Genomic DNA, 16169 nt, shown 5'->3' on the forward strand with positions numbered 1-16169 from the left:
TATTAAGGATTTATAAAATCTATAATTATATAAAGAAAAAGCATTTTAAGGCTACTTATTATAGCCTTTAAGAAGTAAATTAGCAGGATATAATCTTATTAAGGCTAGATATATATAAAGATATATTACTTTATAATTTTTAGGTAAATTATATTCCTAATAATATTAATTAATCTACTTTATATTTAGGTAATAATTTTCTTAATACTTCTTTTTTATTTAATATTAGTAAAAGTTCTTTAGAAGTTACTAGGTATTAGTAAGGTATTTTATTAGTTCTTATATATTTTTGCTTTTTAGGTAATTTTCTATTTAATTAGATATATCTTTTATCTATTAATTCTTTATATATCTTTATTTCCTTTACTTTATATACCTCTAGTCTTGTAATTTATTATAGTTTATTATTGGTTTTTATATATATTATATCTATAGCTAATTTAAGTATTAAGATATAATAAATTAGGTAATATTTAATATTTAAAGGTAAATTTAGTTTATATTAATCTTTCCCTATCTTTTATTTAATCTTAATTAGTCTTAAGTACTTATAGTCTAGTTTATAACTTAATTAATTTATTTTAATATTTTTAATAGATAAGTAGACTATATCCCCCTTTATAAAGGTTAGTCCCTTTAACCTTTTAGGGTTATAATATCTCTATATCCTTTTCTTAATAAATTCTAGCTTAGTCTTAAGTTTGTTATATATTTCTCTTAGCTTATTACTTATAATAATTGCTATTAGGTTTGCATTTTTAAGTTCCTGCGCGTTATAGTATATATTAGGTATAAATCTGATATTTATATTAAATAGTATAAGTTTTATACTTTTATTATAGGCAGTATTATAAGCTAGTTAAGCGCTTAGTAACTTCTTAACCTAGTTATTTTATTTATAGTTAATATAATACTAAAGGTACTATTTTAGTACTTAATTTATTTATTCTATCTAGCTATCTACCTGCAGTCTAAAGGCTATTATAAGTTAGTAATTAACTCCTATAAGTGCTATAAGTAATTACTAGAATTTTAAGGTAAATATTAATCCTTTATTAATAAAATCTCTCTTAGCAGTCCTTATTTTCTTATTACCCTATTATAAAAGGTATATATTATAACTTCTGTATTTATTACTTCTCTATAAGGTAAGTAAATTAAGAATTTTATAAGTCTATTTATAATAATTATAATACTATTATAGTAAATTCTAGTTAAAGGATCTTTTAATAATATAATTTATTATAAAATCTATTATAATTAAGCTTTATAATTATTTTATAACTTCTATTAGTTATAGTATTTTATAAGGTTTATATTATTATACTTTTGTTTTAATATAAATATTATATTATTTAATAACCTTTTTTATTACTTTTTATATTATTTAGTAACCTTACTATAATAGTTATTTTAAGGTTTTAGTAACTCCTTAATATTTATATAATAGATATATATAAAATTCTTAAATAAACTCTTATAGTTCTCTTAGGATTTCCTTAGTTACTTTTATTTATATCTATCTTAAAGTCTGCATTTTCTAAGTAAACTAATATTTTCCTTTTTTATTCTTTTCTAGTACTTGTTTTTTTACTTTAGTAGTGCTAATATTATAATCTAGTTATTAACTAATTGCATTTACTTTTCTATTTTTAAATCCTTTATAGTAAATAATTATAAAATTAAATTTATATAAATATTCTATATAATAGAATTATTATTAGTTAAGTTTATAGGTTATAATAAAGTATAAAATGTTTTAATAGTTAGTATAAACCTTAATTTAGTACTTACTTCCTATTAGGTAATATCTAAACTCCTTAAAGTAGTTAATAATTATTAAGAATTCCTTATTATAAATTAGATAATTAAGCTCTACTTTATACAGCTTATATAAGTAAAAGGCAATAGGGTATAATTTTCCTATATTATCTTATTAACTAATTTATCCTCTTAGGGCAAAATCTAATAAATCTATTTCTAGTTTAATTTCTTTATCTAGATTAAATATTACTAGTATAGGTTTACTAAGGATTGCTTATTTAAGGTTATTAAAGGCTTATTAAGCCTTATTATTTTATATAAAGGTTTTATCCTTTTTAATAAGTTCTATTAAGGGGTTTGCAATTTTACTAAAGTCCTTAATAAATTATTTATAATAATTAGTAAAGCCTAAAAAGGCTTATATTTCCTTAATATTATTTAGTTCTTTTTATTTTATAATTATAGATATTTTCTTTTTCTCTATTTAGATCTTTTAAGTATAATAGTATATCTTAAAAAGTCTACCTTTATAATATAAAAGTAACTCTTTTTTAATTTAATTAATAACTTAATATCTTATAATGTTTTTAAGACCTTATAGATATATTTCTTATATTCTTCTTTACTTTTTAAGAAGATTAGGATATTATTAAGGTAATATATTATAAAGATATTAAGGTATTATTAAAGTATACTATTAATTATCTACTAAAACATTATAAGTATATTAGTAAGACTAAAAGGCATTACTAGGTATTTAAATAGTCTGAATCTAGTTCTAAATACTATCTTCTATTTATCTTTTCTTTAATATAAATAAGGTTATATACTCCTTTAAAATTAAGGGCTATAAAGACCTTTTTTCCTTATAATTAATCCTTAAGTTTTATTATAAGTAGAAGTAGGGTTTAATCCTTAATAATATATATATTAACTCCTTTATAGTCTATAATAAGTTATAGTTTTCTATTTTTTTTAATATAAAGAATATTACTAATCCTGCTAGTAAGGTTAATTCTCTAATATACCCCTTTTAGATTATCTTATTAATATATTATTATTAGACTTCTAATTTCCCTTAATTTAGTAAGTAAATCTTCTAGAATAGTAAGTTCTTATCTATAAGTTTAATTTTATAATCTTATTAACTATATTTAGGGACTCCTATTTCTAGTTCTTCTCTAAATAATTTATTATATATTTAATATTCTTTTAGGATATTTTTAAGTCAGTCCTGGCTTATTATAGTAGATTTATCCTTTTGCAGATCTTATTATTTAAGGATGCCTAGGATTTCTGATTTTTATCTTTAGCCTGTTTTATGCTTATATTATACTCCTTTTAGAGGTAATAAAGTCTTTGCTTTATGCCGGTCTATATTAATCCTTTTAGTTATAGATTAAGATCTCTTATTACTTATTATAATTATTTTATTATTGCTATTAGGGTTATTAGGAAATATAACTTAGCTAGTCCTCTAGTTAATATATAGGTTTTATTATTTAAGCTAGTTTATTTTAAGGATAATATCTATTTCCTCTCCTAAAGGAATAATATTAAAACTTATTTCTTAATTCTTTCCTTTAATAAAGACCTTAAGGTAATTAATCTCTTAATCTATTATATTATTATTATAATTAAAGAGTTGCCCTTTTATATTAATAAGTTAATATAGTAGTTATTTCTTCTTCTATAATATTCCTAACTTTATAACTATTTTTAAATTAATAAAGTTCTTCTTTACTTTACTATTAATTTATATATTTAGCTATCTTCCTTTAATTTAAGCTTATAATATTAAGCAATTAGGTTTACTATCTTATATAGCTCCTAAAACACTTATTAATTTAAGTCTTTCTTATTCTTGTTTATTATTACTCTTTTATGGCTTTATCTTTATAAAAGGCATATTGCTTTTCCTAAGGCATCTTAGTAGGTTTGTTTGCAATTGCTATTACAGTAACCCTTACTATTAATATAGTTATTAATAAATTTATTATTAAATAGTTACTATTAAAAGCGTTCTTTTAATTCTTTATATTATTCTTTAGGTATTTTTAGGTATATTTTATATCTTTCTAATTTTATTATTTACCTATTATATAATACTTTAATATTATTAAGGTAACTTTAATAATATATTTTTAAGTCTATATATCCTTTAATATAATTTACCTTACTTAGTTCCTATTATTCCTTTATAAGTTCTTATTTATATCTGCTATATTATTTTTAAGCCTTCTTTTACTTATTAGTAGGCTTTCCTCTAGTGCTATATAGTTTCTTAAAAAATTCTATTAGTATTTTAAGTTCTTTATCTTCTTAGGGCTTTAGACTTTCTTTAGTGGTATTTAAACTTGTATTATTAATTAATTTTTATTATTCTTCCTTTTTTTATTTCTTATAACTATTATAATTATAAAAGTATTATAAATTAGTATATATATTAAAGTCTTTAGGTATATAGATTTTGAACTTTAATAGTCCTTTACTATTTATATTTTCTTTAATATACCTAAGGTTAATTAGGTTATAAGTTTATTACTATTTTATTTAAATTATATTATTATATTCTTTTTTAGCTTCTTTAATTAGTTATTAGGACTGCTAAATTCCTTTATAAGGTTTTTTTATTTTATAGATTTATTAATAATAAGATATGCTAAATTGTAATTCTATTACTTTAAGGTTTTTATACTAGTAATATACTAGGTATCCTTTTATCTCTATTTTCTAATAAGGATTATTATTAAGTATGCTAGGAATTATAATAAGAAAGCAATTATTATCTTCCTTTTCTTATTTATATACTATATACTAATAGTATTTATATAATAGCTATAATAGTTTACTATATTTTAAATAAGTTAGAAATATTTTTATAATATCTTTAGTATTAAATTTCAGTTCCTTATAATAAGGGTTTATAGTATCTGCTATATAATAAGCCTAAATATATAAGTTCTTAAGTTTGTTAATATTGCTATATTCCCTAGCTTCTTATAGATATCTATTTTTTATTAAGGTATATATCCTGCTATTATATTTATTAAATAGTAGTTTATAAGGTTGCTTTTACTTATTCTTAATTTATTTATCTTCCTTATAGAGGTATTATATAGTATTTTATATTACTCCTCCTTTATATCTTATACTTTAAGAGTGTTATTAGTAGTATATATAGACCTTATCTCTTGCTTTGCGTTCCTTTTTTACTATTTCTTCTTTTTCTTAGATAGTTATTTAGATTAGGATAGTATTAATTATCTTAAATACTTTAGGTTGTTTTCCTATATTAGAGGTAGTTCCTGTTCTCTATAAGTTTTTTAGGTATTCCTTAATTTCCTAATTTAAGGGTCTCTTTTCCCTTATTATCCTAAAGATCTCGGTTTATTTTATCTTTTTATATTTCTTCTCTTTTTTTCTTTTAAGGTAATAAGTATAGTCCTTTTCCTTTTCTTATTATTGGTTTTTTAGGTTTTTCTGCTATTCCCTTTAGTATTTAATTACCTTTATCTTATATAGTATTAGGATTTAAGGTATATTTCCTGCTTTAGCATTTTCTTCTATTAAAAACTTTTCTTATAATTTATAAATTAAGCTATTTAGGTATAAGTACTAGCTATATTTCGGCATAGTGCCTTTATATAAAGCTATTATATTATACAGGCTTTATATTATTCCTAATACTTGGGTTTATATAGCTATTTAGGGTTTCTATTTATTAGTTACTGCTAGTATTTACTTACCTTAATTAAGATTTCTAGGCCTCTTAGGTTAAGGATATTTATTAGCTATATATCTAAACTAATTATAGTTATAGTATTTAACTTTAAATATATTATAAGGTCTTTTATTATTATTATATTAGGTTGCTTTAAGTATTATAGGTCCTGGTTTAGTTCTATGTTATATATTAATATATCTCTTTCTTCCTTAATTAGTATTCTATTATTTATTAGTATTTTACTAAGGATTATATAACCCTCTATATCTTTCTGCTTATCTTTCTTTATATTATTTATACTACTAGTTATTAATTTCTATAGTAATATTTATAAGCTTATTTAAGTTTTTAGGTTTAGGCCTAATATTAACTATAGTATTTTTAACTTCTAGCTTTAGTCTTAAGTATACTTATGCTATATAGGCTTCTTCTCCTTAATTAAGCTTGGCTACTTAGTAGTAGTATTCTGCTAAGTAATTTATAGTAAATCCTCTCTATTTAAGTTATTATATTTTTATTTCTATAGTATGTTTTTTATCTATTACTTTAAAGGCATTTCTAAGCTCTAATTTAAAGTTTTTATATTTCTTATAAATATATTTTATTATTTCTTATTATTCTTTATATAATTTATTAATATAGTCTTAGATAATAGGTTTTATTAGTTATAGCGCTTTATCTTTAAGGAATCCTATATTATATTAAACTCTTAGTTTATTAGTAATAAACTAAATAAGGTAGTATATCTAGTAGCTTTAGAGGCTAGTAAGAAATCCTTAAAGTTTATTAATATTACTATTAAATAGTTTAGGCTAGTAGAGTTAAAGGATTTCTCTAAGATCTTTTCTAATTACTATAAGGGCTGCAGTATATTTAATATACTCCTTATAGAGTTTCTAATTATTTTCTACTTCTTTTCTAAGTACCTTTACAATCTTAATAAGATTAGCTATCTTTTTCTCTAGGTTTTTAATTTTATTCCTAGCTATATTAGAGCTATTCTTTGCATTTTCTAGGAGGTTATTATATTACTAGCCAAGATATCTAAGTCTATATTTAAGTTTTATAACTTCCCCTTTATAGGTGCTTAGATAAGTAGGGGTAATATCTTCTTCGTTTTTATTATCTATCTCTATAAGAACATCTTTTAGGTTAGGGGGCATCTCTTATTATAGGTAGTGCTAGGCATATCTTAAGTTAAAAGGCTAAATTAAAGTAATAAGTGCTATTATATTAGTATTACTTAGTATTATACAGTATAGTTTAAATAAAAGCTATTAATATATAATAGTTAGGTTTTCTAAATAGGTAAACTAGTTTATATTAAGTTTATATTTACAAATTATATAAGGTATAATACTAAGTATTATAAAGTATTATATTTCTTAATAATTAAGTAATATATATTAGGCTTATTAATATAAAGATATTTTATTAATAGCTAGTAAGCTAAGTTCTATAAAAGTACTAATAAATATGTTTTATATACTAAAGGTAGTTATATAGGAGCGATATAATATAAGGTTATTATCGGTCCTAAAACGATGCGGTCCTAGAGCGCCGTTATTCCTATACTTATCGGTCCTTATCTGGTTAGTTATTAAGGTGGAGTTTTTGTGGGGTATATATAATGTAACCGCTAAGGTCGTAACACATTAAGCTATAAGAAATATTAAATTAAATAAAGTTTAAATTAAACTATAATTTAACTTATAAAATATTTAACTTATAGGAAAATATAAATAATTAAAGTAAGGTAAATAGTATAATAAAAGCTATAAGTAAAATAAATAAATTTAAAAGCTTATTAAGTAATATTATATAAAGTAAGTAAATTATAATAAGTATATTATTAAATAATACTATAAGGACTACCTTTAACACTATATAAAAATAGACCTTAACCTTATATATCTCAGGCCTGACTACGTCTATTCTATTAAAGCCTGTTATTCCACGAAACTGCTCAGAGATTCTGCGTAACATAATTGCATTTTCATACAATCTGGCTTATTCAGGAGGCTGTCGTAAGCATCTGGGATTCAGTTGGACAGGATAGCAGCTCCTGTCATTTTTCTCTGTCCCATCTTCAACGCGATGCATAGGTTCGATTCAAAAGGTATTTCATTTCTAAGCCCTGTCTCATCTCGAGCTATTAGATCAGGTTGCAAAGCCCTTTACTGCAATTCATTATGAGATAATCAGCGCATCAGTGCTTGAGGAATATCGCTAAGAGACTGCATATCATTCGATATTAATAGAGGTTCTTCTATGCCTTTAAGCCGGGGTCCATGCATAAATACAGGTTGCTCGTATCCTAGCAGCTCCTGCTGCGACCGTTAATGGTGCAAGCGTGGTGTTGTATCCAAAACCCGGTTACTGGAGTAAAATGAGGTCAGTTTCATAGCTCTAGGCTAGAACATAGGCAGGCCGAATTTATAAAGGACATGCTCGATTAGGGACTTAAGCATCGGCGCGGAAGAAGCTATTATCAAAATGGCCTCTTCCATTCAAAGCCAAAAGTATACCGGTATCAGAGTCCTGAAACTTTCCGGAAAAGCAAAGTCCAATATATGCATCTTGACGAGCCTCATGATGACGGTCACAGTCGCAACCAGGCCAAGTGCCATTAAGACGGTGATAAGACACCGTTCCAGAGTCGATCGGTTAAGCTTCCAGATTAAGAACGTTGGCATAATTGCCAAAGTCAAGTCGCCAAATAAAGCAACCCTTTGCAAGAGGAGTCAAATCATGCAACGAGGGCCAATGTCGTGGTTGATAGCTTACCTATAGTCATGTAGCCTTATATCCAGATCTGCCATGCACTTAAGCACCGTGAATCTAGAACCTGTTACCAGTAGGCATTAATTAATCGACACTAGATGAACTGGAAGACTTCAGTGCTGATAATGCACGCAGCTTGGATACCAATCGTGCCCCAGATGATTGCGCGCCAGGCCTTGGTCGACGCGAACTTTAGCAGTAGAAACCTGGCCGAGATCCTGGCGAGGGCGAGCACAAGAGTTGACAGTAAGATAACCAGATAAACATATCGAAGGGTCTTTACTCCTTGCTCCGGAGATACATCATAGCTGTAACGGCCCAGCCTAGAAGTTACACTTGCTATGAAGAGAAAGTAGACGATAACTTCGATAATCTACACTTAAGTCAGTCTTGTCTCTTTATCTAGATTATCTTGTACTTACAACAGCACCCGGGATGGTGTAGTCTGAGGCATCCAATTTGTATACCTGGGTTACGCAAGTGTAGATCCTCACTGAGAAGACAAGAATGCCAATAATGAGAAAGGGCCTGACGATACCTAGAGCCTGCGGTCCAAGCGAGCTGTGTGGCAGATGAGCATTCTGGTCCATTACGGACAACATTAAAACCATTTCAGTCAAGTCTCGAGGGCTAGATGGGAGAAGGGTTGCTGGAAAAAAGCAATATGACGAAAGTCCCGGGTTTGTACGGATACAGGGGCATATAAGGTTAGGTTACCTATCCGTACAGAACATCCGCGACGAAACCAGCCAGGGAGACAGAGTCTAGACAGTATGTCAGCGCATTCCGGGGGGACGGGTCACGGCCCGAAGACCAGGCTTTTGATTAAAGCTACAGGGTTCAAGGTATGAATAAACGTCGAAACTGCCGCTTTCTAGGTATCTTTTGCCACGGCAGCCAATTCCCAATCGGATAATAATAAAGAATAGAGGATTTACTTATGGGTATAAAGAAAGCTGATTCAACGAGACCATGACTCCGAATGCGATTCACCTGCAACCCATGAGCCGCCATGCACCAGACCCTAGCGATCCGAGCTCGAACGGGATCTATTGGGTTTACATCTCAGCTCATAGCAACTCTGGAAACATTGCCGATGAAAGGGTTCCTATTGAGCAGCAACAGACTCGAGTTAGCGTGGCGGTTCCTCAGCAACGTTCTGGTGGTAACCCAACTCGACGATGGAACCGAGAGCTTAATAACGCAGCTTGGCAATATACCAAGTGTGCTCTCTTATTTTTCACCGCCATCCTTATTACATGGGTTCCGTCAAGCGCCAACCGTGTTTACTCCGTCCTAAACACCAAGAGCACGTCTGTCCCGCTCGAGGTCATAAGTGCCTTCATACTCCCTCTCCAGGGCTTTTGGAATGCGCTTATCTATATGATCACTTCATGGAGTGCATGCAAGAATCTATTCACTGACCTGCGACAGGGCCGACGTCCACATTTAATAGAACTTATGGACGGCATGGCGCCCAATATTAGTAGCAATCACCATCCTCGAAGACATAACCTCCCCCAATTCCAGACAAACACGACCTCGAATAAGTTCGAGACAGAAAGTATGACGGAATTAGCTAACGAGAGCCGGCTAACCTCAGATAATGGACAGCAAGACCATATTGACGTATGATAATCTTTATGAGTGTGTTTGGGAGCGATTATCCCGATGCTCTATTTTATTTGTTACTTCATATATAATAAAGACACGACTTTGACGAACAAGGCATGCTCTTGATGAAGAGATGGAGATACAGGATGCCCCAGTTTCGTGTCATAAAAATGCTTAAAATTCTTGGCAAAGCTTCCCAGGTTTATCTTATAGATACGATATGAGTTAAGCAACGCATCTAAGTATAGAGAAAGAGAAGGGACTATATATCTATAGCTGCTTTATAAGTATAAGCATATTGTATAAAGAAAACTTTAGTACATATACTTACTTATTAGTCTTGTAATCTCTATTTAAGCAGTCTTTGCTTATATTTATACTTAAAATAATTTTTATATCTACAGAGCAACTTTATAAGCTCTGTGAAGTCATGTGATAATCTTTTATTAACCTTGAGTCTGGGGTTGGCACGTGCCCTCTCTAAGGTAAACTACAATCGCCTCTTAGCCCATGCCCTCACCGCTACTCTGCCATAGCCACCAGCGGGCCCTGTCAGTGCTGTAGGGCACACTCTGCGGCCTCCTATTCGTCAGGTGCCCCTGCCAGGACCAAAATGGTGGTTTAATAATTTGTGATATAATATGAATACCACCATCCTATGTCTGCTGCGACGGAATTCGGAGGCGTGAAACTGTAAGATTAATTGTTTTCTGGCTTCGGGTGCTTCTTCAAGCCAACGATTTCTTCATTAACAAAATGTGCACACCTCATGCAACAACTAACACGAAGCCTGACGAGAAATGTTTGCTGAAGCTTCCACGGGAAATCATTGAACAAATCCTCGGCAACCTGTCGCTCGGGTGCATTAAAAACCTCAGACGGATAAACAGGCGCATGAACGACTTGGTCTTAGGGCCATGCTTTTATAGCTACTTCGGACACAAGTCTACAAATCTCATGCCCTCGAGTCTATCTTCTATTGAGGCCCTTATGGAAGACGATGTATTCGGCAGGCATGTCCGTCACGTCCGAATTATTTCTGAGACTTTTGCCATTGATTCCGCCGAGAACACGTTGGCTACTGGTCTTTGCCACACAGCTGAGTCGACCCTTAGAAATCGATATGGAGACGAATTCGTTGTGCAGCTTGATAAACCAATGTCCAAAGCAACTGACGAACAATTAAAGAAATTAGCGGTGGACTTCAAGTGGATGAAAACCCACGCTGAGGCATATGAAATGGCCTTCAGGACAGAAAAGGAAGAAGAAGTCGTGAATCGACTTGCGCGTATCTTCAGATGGCGAGAGCATTCTCTGCTAGAGACCATCGAATTGGACGCACGATTTGTCGATGGACCGGGTCTGTTCTCTAGGCCTGTGGCTAGACACATCGTAGATTCAGATCGGCAGCGACTGTGGGCTCGAGCCTCACAGGTTTACCGCCTAGCGATGACGGCCTGGGCCCGAAGCGGCGTGGCCATTTCTAGTTTGCTTATATACAGCAATACGACAGGCTGCAGTGTACCGTCTTACGATGTCACGGTCGGATTGCCAGGGTTGATGGATGCCGGGCTTGCACGATCGTCGGCCATTGTTAAAGAGTTAGCCTTTAGCTTTTCCACGCGGATGGACCACGGCTGGGAGCGATTGGCACAGGTTTATGGACAGAATGTCGCAGCAGTTGAGAGGAGGAGGCAACGTTTGCATTGGCATGAGATTCTGGAGGAGATCGACTGGCAAGATATGCATGGTATCATCGCAACAACCGAGGGAGCGGATTATGCCACGGATGATAGTGATTGGGATTCGGACACGGAGTACGACATAGGTATTTTGGACGAGAAAGGATCTGAGATACAAGGCCGTTACGGAGACACCATGCCACAATCCCTCTACCGTGACAACTTCCCCGGTATCTCGCGTCTTCTCCAGCATATGCCCAACCTTCAGAAGTTGAACTTGCACATGTACCAGACCCTTGAATACGAGGCATATGACGGAGGCTCAAGGCTTCATTACTACGAGGCGGTCTTCAAGCATATTGTAGACGCAAAGCTCCAGTTTCGCCAGCTTAAAACTCTGATCCTTCAGGGACTCTTTGTTGATGCCGAAGACCTGCTTACCTTCATGAGGCATCATTCGGGAATTGAGAGACTGGAACTGCATAACGCCATGCTTGGGCCCCAGCCCGGTTACTCAGGCTGGAACAACGTCTTGACAAGCCTGTGCCGCAGCGCGGTACACCACGGCACGTCATTGTCCAGCGTATTTTGCTCGGGCCTATATAATGCGAGTCGCACGTTTCGTGGGCAATGGGGCCACCCGCACAACCTATTGAGGAGCTATGAAGAGTTAAAAGGTCAATGGGTGGAACGATGGTGGCTTAGGAGCCGCCAAGGGAGGCCGGTACTATGGACTCGCGAGGTTCTGAGAGATGAATTCGAGCATGAGAATGCATTCGGGGAGGAAGGAGGTGCTCAAGGAGCGAAGAACACCGTCCAGTGGACTCCACCTGCTGGACTTCCTATGGAGGAGCTGCGGGTTTTGCAGGAGGAAGGATATGGAAGGACGTATGGTTAGGGATAGGATAGGAGCACTATTTACTATCCCAGTGATTTTACTCAGGCTTTTTATCCATGCTGTATATTCTATCTCTTGTGAAATATCAGATATAGAATATAACATATATAGAACTTATTTCATATCTATATAAAAGCTAAGAAACGATGTTATTCATATTCTATTCAATAATCCTTTTACTGGCGGATTTGTGATATCACCGGCGCTTATGTTTGCGACTTGTCACCCCACTCCTTAGCCACTCACCTTAAATCATTATTGCATCATGACCGAATCCAGTGACAGTACGAATATAGAAGCTTTGCTAGCTTAGTTTCTCAAAAGCAATCGGGGGCCTCAAGTCCTGATGTACTTAGAGCTACGTGGCTAGCAAACTTGACGGATTCTGGCTTTTAACCGGTATTGTCCTGCTGCTCTGGCCCTGCTCTCCCAGCCACGATTCTTATGGAGATAATATTAACGTTCACTACAATCCTGCCGTTAAAAGCTTATGAGCGTTATATACAGTCTCACCATGCTCATGAGCCCACTGTACTCGGAATTTAGATTCAGCTTTACCCCGCATGCTTAACGGTTCCCCATATTTATAACGCACCGTTGGCCCGCTTTGCCGTAATGATTACTTGAACCATTTCATTTGCACATTCCCAAAAACAACAAGTTTCATCAGACTTTCCCTCCTCTATTCTTCAATTTCCATTATATCATAAAAAATGGCCGTTGCTATACCGGAGTATTGTCGGCGTCTACTATGGAACTCGAGAGCATTCATACAGTTGGCCAGAAACGCCATAGCGACTAGCAGTCCCTTCTGGATACCTGCGGTAGCCCTGGTAGGAAACCGGAGCTATTTACATACTGTGGCCCGAGGCAGTGACTCTGCGCTTTCACACCGCCATGAAACTTCAGCTGGTCCTTCATGGCTATTGACGATGCAAAAGGCTACCCACGGTACACCGACTGAGAGCGAGGAGGATGTCGTCGCGGATCGCTCGACAGAAGATCCACTTCCTCCAGAGAAGCACCACACAATCCGATTACCTGCTGGGGATGCAGGTCCCAAGCCCACAGAGTCAGAGGAAGATGTGGTTGCTGACCGGACAGAGGACGACCCTCTGCGCCCGAAAGAGATGGCTCGAAGCAAAACGAATTAGCTTCCGGGCGCGCGAAGCTACAATTTTCAAAAAAATAAAATAAAATAAAAATAAAGTGGATTGAGGACTTTATTTGCAGTAAAAAAAAGTTTAAAAATATTCAATTTTGGAAGGAGGATTAAGTTGCGAATTTGGTACTGACCCCCGCTCGCTTCCTTTGTATTCGACATGGCATTCACGGATAATATCTCTTCGTTCATTTAAAACTCGGTTCTCCATGCACCTTCAGAATGTACGGTGTTTGCCAGCGGCATACTTTGGTCAGATGTTCAGCAACCAAGCTGAAATGCGAGGTTATGGCGATATAGGAGTATGTAGTATATTTGACTGTATTGAAAGTGGAGGGACCAGGAGTACGATCCCTGTCTCAGACCTGTTGTGAGGTGTAAAGATGGGGCGAAGCTAACGCTGATAGTGAAGCTGATCCGATGAGCCAAGATTCAGAAGTCAAATGGCCCTAGAGATCGCATCAAATAAACTCAGTTATATAAGTCTTATCGTAGCCTCTCCGAAAGGCGCTTCTGGCGAGGCTGGCGAAATAATAAGCTCAATGCGGACTTTCAGCGTCCTGATTGTGTGCTTGCGTGGTTCACAATAGTAGAAATTCCAATCTGCTCTCAGATTGTTAAGCCACTAGTATGAACGGTCATGTTATGACAAACTCATCCTCGCCATCAGGGCCTACTCCCAGACCGTTGGCATTCCAGGCGTTCGTGAGCATGCAAACTTCCTCCACGACGTCGGCGACGCCCGTTCCATCCGCCTTCGCGTCCTACAGTGCTTCGAGCGCACGGAGCTCTCCGTCATGGTCGACGAGCAGCGCCGCAAGCTGCTCCATTTTGCCGTCGTCGGCGGCGGCCCCACGGGCATAGAGCTTGCCGCTGAGCTTCACGACCTCATCCACGATAACCTCGCTCGCACCTACCCTGGCCTCATGCCATTTGTTGGCATCACCGTCTACGACGCACCCAAGATTCTGCCCATGTTCGACAAGAAGCTATCCTCCTACACCATCGACACGTTCCGCCTGCAGGGCATCCATGTCAAGACTAAGCATCACCTCCAGAGTATCCGTCCGGATGTGGATGGCAAGGGTGGCCTCAAGATCAAGATCCAAGAGTACGACGATTATGAGGTTGGCGCCTCAATGTTGGTATGGCTCTCTAAGAATTCCAAAGCAGCTTATCTAATTGAAAAACATACATTCTTAAACTATACAAAGAGAGGAAAACTCTTTTATTTAATGCCCTAAAAGTATAAATATAAGGATAAAGTTACTTTAGATTTTAATAATAAGAGAGAAATATATTAAGTTCTTTATATTTAATTAGGCTAATATAATAAAGTATTAATTTCTCAAAGCTTAAAAGTTTATATAAAATAAGAAGCTTAATCTCTAGTAGGCAGGCTTTAGCTTAATTATTTAAAATACTATTTAAAAGTATTAGGCTTTTAAATTTAATATATGCCTAAGAAGAGATTGCTTAGAGTGCAATCTAATATATAAGATCTTTTCTGAAAGACCTTATTACCAGCTTATTCCAATCATAGCATACTAATTAACAAGCTTTCAGCATATTAAGGCCAAGGCAGGCTAGGATGTGTTATTGCAGCTTCTCTTTAAAGTTAGCCACTAGTCTGCAGGGTTAACTTTCCATATTACTAATAAGTAGAAAGAGCATAATTATAATCAGCTTTACAAAGGCTAGCCTCGTAGACAGAGGGTTATCTATTAACGTAAGACTTAAGTAATAGTTTTCCAAATTCTTATAGGCAGCAGTTACCAAGCTAGTAAGAGTAGAAGTCAGTTATTAATAAGAAATTTAAGGAATAAGGCAGGGTCTTATAGTACAAAGAACCTATAGGTAAATTATTATTATTACAATTGCTTATATACTTAGATAGTTAAAAGTAGGTTAAGGGGAAGGCGGCATAACTTATAGCCGCAAATACAGGCATGTAGAAAGCAATTAGCTATATTTATATTTCCTCTAATTAAGAACTAGATAAACTACTTCATATTAGTTAAGCTTTATATAAGTAATAAGACAGTTCCAGACTGTGGTAAAAAGAATTAGTAAATTACTAAGGTTTATAGCATTATCTAGGTATTAAGGCTAGCTATAAGTAGGCCTAAATTATAAACTGTAATTGCAATAGGCAGAGAGCTAATGTTGTAATTATAATTCTATAGAGTGCTTTATATATTAAAGGGAATTAATAATAACAAGAAGGCGCTATATAATTCTAATATATTAATACTAATAAAGTAGGTAATATATATAATTCCTAGTAGGCAAAGCTAGATATTCTACTAATATTTATTAATTACTCTAATCTTCTGATATATATAAAGAATATTAACCGAGAGCGTATAAAAGGGGATTTTAGAAGGGTATAAGCCAATGAGAGGTAGTAAATTTCCTCTTTTACTGCAAATAGGACTGATAATAGGGATGTAGATTTAAGCAGTCATTTATAACCTTATCAGCGTTAAGCTATTAATTCAAAGGATAGCTTCAGCCTCTAAAGATAGGGCGCTAAAT

The 16169-nt window shown here is 33.4% G+C and overlaps 5 protein-coding genes across 5 annotated transcripts; 4 read left to right on the plus strand and 1 right to left on the minus strand.

The window, feature by feature from the left end:
• Positions 1–8369: 8369 nt before the first annotated feature.
• Positions 8370–8865, minus strand: BKA55DRAFT_531631 (uncharacterized protein; the record flags this gene model as incomplete). The annotated part of the gene is made up of 2 exons (XM_046189237.1): positions 8370–8648; positions 8698–8865. The coding sequence occupies 2 exons, from the start codon at positions 8863–8865 to the stop codon at positions 8370–8372; spliced, it is 447 nt and encodes a 148-aa protein (XP_046055722.1).
• A 382-nt stretch (positions 8866–9247) lies between these two features.
• Positions 9248–9910, plus strand: BKA55DRAFT_682053 (uncharacterized protein; the record flags this gene model as incomplete). Its single annotated transcript, XM_046198286.1, has 1 exon — positions 9248–9910. The coding sequence occupies one exon, from the start codon at positions 9248–9250 to the stop codon at positions 9908–9910; it is 663 nt and encodes a 220-aa protein (XP_046055723.1).
• A 530-nt stretch (positions 9911–10440) lies between these two features.
• On the plus strand, positions 10441–12617 carry BKA55DRAFT_547545 (uncharacterized protein). The gene has a single exon (XM_046191034.1). It carries the CDS (start codon positions 10646–10648, stop codon positions 12467–12469), a length of 1824 nt encoding a protein of 607 aa, XP_046055724.1. The 5' UTR covers positions 10441–10645; the 3' UTR covers positions 12470–12617.
• A 465-nt stretch (positions 12618–13082) lies between these two features.
• BKA55DRAFT_170 (uncharacterized protein) lies at positions 13083–13636 on the plus strand. Its single transcript, XM_046185008.1, has one exon. It carries the CDS (start codon positions 13183–13185, stop codon positions 13621–13623), a length of 441 nt encoding a protein of 146 aa, XP_046055725.1. The 5' UTR covers positions 13083–13182; the 3' UTR covers positions 13624–13636.
• A 753-nt stretch (positions 13637–14389) lies between these two features.
• Positions 14390–14875, plus strand: BKA55DRAFT_698919 (uncharacterized protein; the record flags this gene model as incomplete). Its single annotated transcript, XM_046200562.1, has 1 exon — positions 14390–14875. A coding segment is annotated over one exon (486 nt), but the record flags the coding sequence as incomplete, so codon positions are not given.
• Between the last annotated feature and the right edge of the window lie 1294 nt (positions 14876–16169).

Source organism: Fusarium redolens, assembly GCF_020744475.1.
Source record: "Fusarium redolens strain MPI-CAGE-AT-0023 chromosome Unknown BKA55scaffold_1, whole genome shotgun sequence".
Classification (NCBI taxonomy): Eukaryota; Fungi; Ascomycota; class Sordariomycetes; order Hypocreales; family Nectriaceae; genus Fusarium; species Fusarium redolens.

Bases quoted from the DNA above. Each gene is read 5' to 3' on its own strand.
- BKA55DRAFT_547545 (XM_046191034.1), top strand. From the start codon at position 10,646: ATGTGCACACCTCATGCAACAACTAACACGAAGCCTGACGAGAAATGT.
- BKA55DRAFT_170 (XM_046185008.1), top strand. From the start codon at position 13,183: ATGGCCGTTGCTATACCGGAGTATTGTCGGCGTCTACTATGGAACTCG.